General features: G+C 47.2%; 1 protein-coding gene across 1 annotated transcript; it reads left to right on the top strand.

Annotated features, from left to right (window-relative positions):
* On the top strand, nt 1-886 carry LOC103925506 (olfactory receptor 52R1-like; the record flags this gene model as incomplete). The annotated part of the gene is given in 3 exon segments (XM_009334236.1): nt 1-367; nt 370-804; nt 807-886. Coding segments are annotated over 3 exon segments (882 nt in total), but the record flags the coding sequence as incomplete, so codon positions are not given.
* Nucleotides 887-3,651: the final 2,765 nt, after the last annotated feature.

Genomic DNA, 3,651 nt, shown 5'->3' with positions numbered 1-3,651 from the left:
CTCGTTGGCATCCCTGGGCTGGAGAAGGAGTAGTTCTGGACTGCCTTCCCCTTCTGTGTCATGTATGCCATTGCTGTGCTGGGGCACATCACCCTTCTCCTCATTATAAAGGCAGAGCCAAGCCTGCATGAGCCCATGTACCTCTTCCTGGCCATGTTGGCCTTCACTGACCTGGTCCTATCAACATCCATACTACCCAAAATGCTTGGCATCTTCTGGCTGGGCTTCGGGGAGACTGGGTTTTTCTCCTGCCTTGCTCAGTTGTTCTTCATCCATACCTTCTCATCGGTGGAATTGGGCGTGCTCATGGCCGTGGCCTTGGATCGCTACATTGCTATTTGCCACCCTCTGTGGCACTCCAGCATCCTCTCCAGCCAGTGGTGGTGGCCCTTGGGAGTCTGGTGCTGGTGTGTGGGGTCCTCCTGGTAAGTCCCTTCTGCTTCCTCCTCTGCAGGATGCCCTTCTGCCAGCATCATGTTATCTCCCACTCCTACGGCGAGCACATGGCCGTGGTGAAGCTGGCATGTGGAGACACCAGAGCCAATGTCATTTATGGCCTCTTCGTGGCTTTCGTAGTGACAGGATCTGACATGATCCTGATCTCTGTGTCCTACACCATGATCCTGCGGGTGGTAATGAGGCTGTCATCCACAGAGGCACAACTTAAAGCCTGCAGCACTTGTGCATCCCATGTCTGTGTCATCCTTGCCTTTTACGTCCCTGCCCTCTTCACGTTCCTCACCCACCAGTTTGGGCAGGGCATCCCTCCCCATGTCCATATAATGGTGGCCAATCTCTACCTGCTAGTGCCCCTGTGTTAAACCCCATTGTTTATGGGGTGAGAACCAAGAAGCTCTGGGACAGGGTGGTCCACCTCTTCCAGTGAAAGGGAACCTGACCCATATGTATGTGCTTCAAGCTGTGCTCATAATTTACTGATGATGCTGGTGAATTTAAGGAGAGTTAATGCTGTGACTATTTATTTGTTCAGGGAGGAACCCTTCCTCAATGCCTGGAGTTTAAGCAATGCATTCTTGCAGAAATCACTAGATTGTCTCTTCCATTATCACTGTCCAGAAGGTTTCATCCATTGTGTGATGAAACTTGGCATATCAATCTGGCTTCTACACCACTGGGAGATGGAGAGTTCACTCCTCCCAGAAGTTAAACTCCTCACTGCTAAAATTCTTTCACTATTAAAAAAAAATCCTCTCATGATTAAAATATTTACACTGTAAGGCTGAGTATCTCCAAAAGATCTTCCTGCAGCAGCTTTCATTATACGAACAGTGTTGCCTGGACTGTGTGATGGTATTTAAAAGACGTGTAGACGTGGTGCTTAGGGACATGGTTTAGTGGTGGGCTTGGCAGTGTTAGGTTTGCGGTTGGACTCGATGATCTTAAAGGTATTTTCCAACCTAAATGATTCTATGATTCTATGGGAAGCTGCTCAGATGGGAATGTCCTTGTAGAAGGGAATGGGTAGAATTAAATTTTAAGCATTAACCTTTTTTTTGCAAGGAAGGCAAAACCTACAATAATTCTATGCTAGCAAATTCCAAAAGTTCTGTGTAAATGTAAACCCTTTCAAAAATATCAGAAATCCTCGCTGATGCAATTATTTAGAGTAACCTATCACAGGGAGATCGTTGCTAACAGGATTGCACTATACTAATATAAGTCAACTATCCCAATAAACAGGCAAGCATGTTTTACAAAATCACTGCTCTGATTTGAGCAGTGTATCTGAAAAAGGTAGGCAGCAGAATGAGGTGAAGGTCAGATGACCCAAACTCACGTTATGAAACTCAAGCACATTACGGACCTTTGCTCTATTTTAGTGCAAACTGAAGAGCCCTTATGGATGGAGAGGAGATCTCTGACCTGGCCTGGCATTTCTTGGAGGTGTCTATCTTCCTGAGCAGCTCTGACTATCGTGGCCACCCACAAGGAGCTCTGCTATCTCTCCGTGAGCTGGATACCAGGGGGAAGCAGGAGGGGGGGGCCCAGGAAGGGAACATGCACTTCTGCTGAAGTGAAGCAGATGTTAGGCTGCAGACAAAATGGGATATGAATTTTTTTTTTGGCACCATTTCAGTAGAATACTTAAATTTCAACTCAGTTCATCCTTTTTCTTCAGATAAAACAAAAGTAGCTTTTCACGGACCACAGACGAGAGGCAGGGGAAGCCAAAGGAGGAGAGATATGACCACCGTTTGTCTAAGAGCCGGTCTCAGAGCACTCACTTCATAAAGCAGGGCTGCACCATTTCTTGTGGACTGATGCTCACCCGCCACCGCTCTGGTGAGGTAGAACCCCCATTTTTCTGCAGGCTCCACAAAAAATGTTCCTTTTTTCATTTTCATTAAGACCATGGGAGCTGCCCTCATGACCAATGTCCATCCATTCCACCATGCTGTCTCCTCCAGTGGCAATGGGAGAGGTCTTCTAAGAGATGCCTTTTTTTAAGCAAGAAATCACAGCAGGGGATCGTTGCTGGTCAGATAGGTGCAAAGGTGACTGGCTGACTCCTACAGCTCCTTGTGACCTATGAGATGTGTGCATACAAGCTATCACTGCCACATACTATCGGATACTCAGCACCAACAGTTCAGGCCTCTACTCTCGGATTCCCTGTAAATGAATAAAGCTGGCTGTGACATCTGGACCATTGCACAGTATGGATGGGGTGTTTGCTGGGGTGGGAGGCCGCCAGCAGTGCCCTCCAGTCAATGCTAACGCTGCATGTGAGCTGCCTGGAAAAAGTGGTGGGAAAGCCGAGGAGGTCTGTACCCAAACCAGGGACACAAGCACACTTTCACGGGGGAGGGGGTGTACAACTTTGGGGTGGTGCTTTGAAATCCAAAGGCAACAAATGGTCCCATTGCTGAAAATGGCCAAACCTGAACGTTTTGATGGGTAGCCCAGTCTTTTCAGGAGTTTCATCTCCTGACAATGGTGCCTGAGGCCACAGCTGACAGGAAAGGGAGATCTTGCCACCATTGCTCTCTCCTCTTGGTAGGTTCACATCTGTCCTCACCCCTACAGAGGGTCTCCCAGGAAAGTTTCCTCCTGTCTGGTGTCTCCTTGTTAAAGCCAGAAGCCAACACCACATTCAAGTCCTGCTTTGACTTCACACCTAGTTTCTAGTCCTATTTAGCTCCTGGTGCTAACCCAAGGCAATTCAACAGTAGCCTCCCACCTGACGCTGGGATTCACTCTTAATAGTGTGTTTGCATCATCTCCTTTGAGATAGCGGATCAACCAAAAAAAGAAGCAGAAGTATCCAGTGAGCCTGGGAGTCCTGGGGGATTTTGTGGAGTAGCAATATAAAGATGTGCTCACTGGCAGCCTGGAGGCAAGATGCTCAGGCAGCTCATATTTGGGTATTGCTCCATATTTAAGGCAAAGTGATCTGCTTTTTCTGGGCTGCTTTTCACATGTCAACTGTTAGATAATTTCAGATAACTTTGTCAGTGTTACTATAGTATTAGTGTTAAAGTGATTATTAGCTTTAAAGGAAGGATGCGCATGTAGAATCATAGAATCATAGAATCATAAAGGTTGGAAAAGACCTCTAAGATCATCGAGTCCAACTGTCAACCCAACACCACCATGCCCATTAAACCATGTCCCTAAGCACGTCATCCA

The sequence above is a fragment of the Pygoscelis adeliae genome, unplaced genomic scaffold (genome assembly GCF_000699105.1).
Source record: "Pygoscelis adeliae isolate BGI_AS28 unplaced genomic scaffold, ASM69910v1 Scaffold351, whole genome shotgun sequence".
In the NCBI taxonomy this organism is placed as follows: domain Eukaryota; kingdom Metazoa; phylum Chordata; class Aves; order Sphenisciformes; family Spheniscidae; genus Pygoscelis; species Pygoscelis adeliae.
The sequence above is the reverse complement of the archived record's forward strand: the minus strand, read 5'-3'. Positions and strand labels throughout refer to the sequence as shown.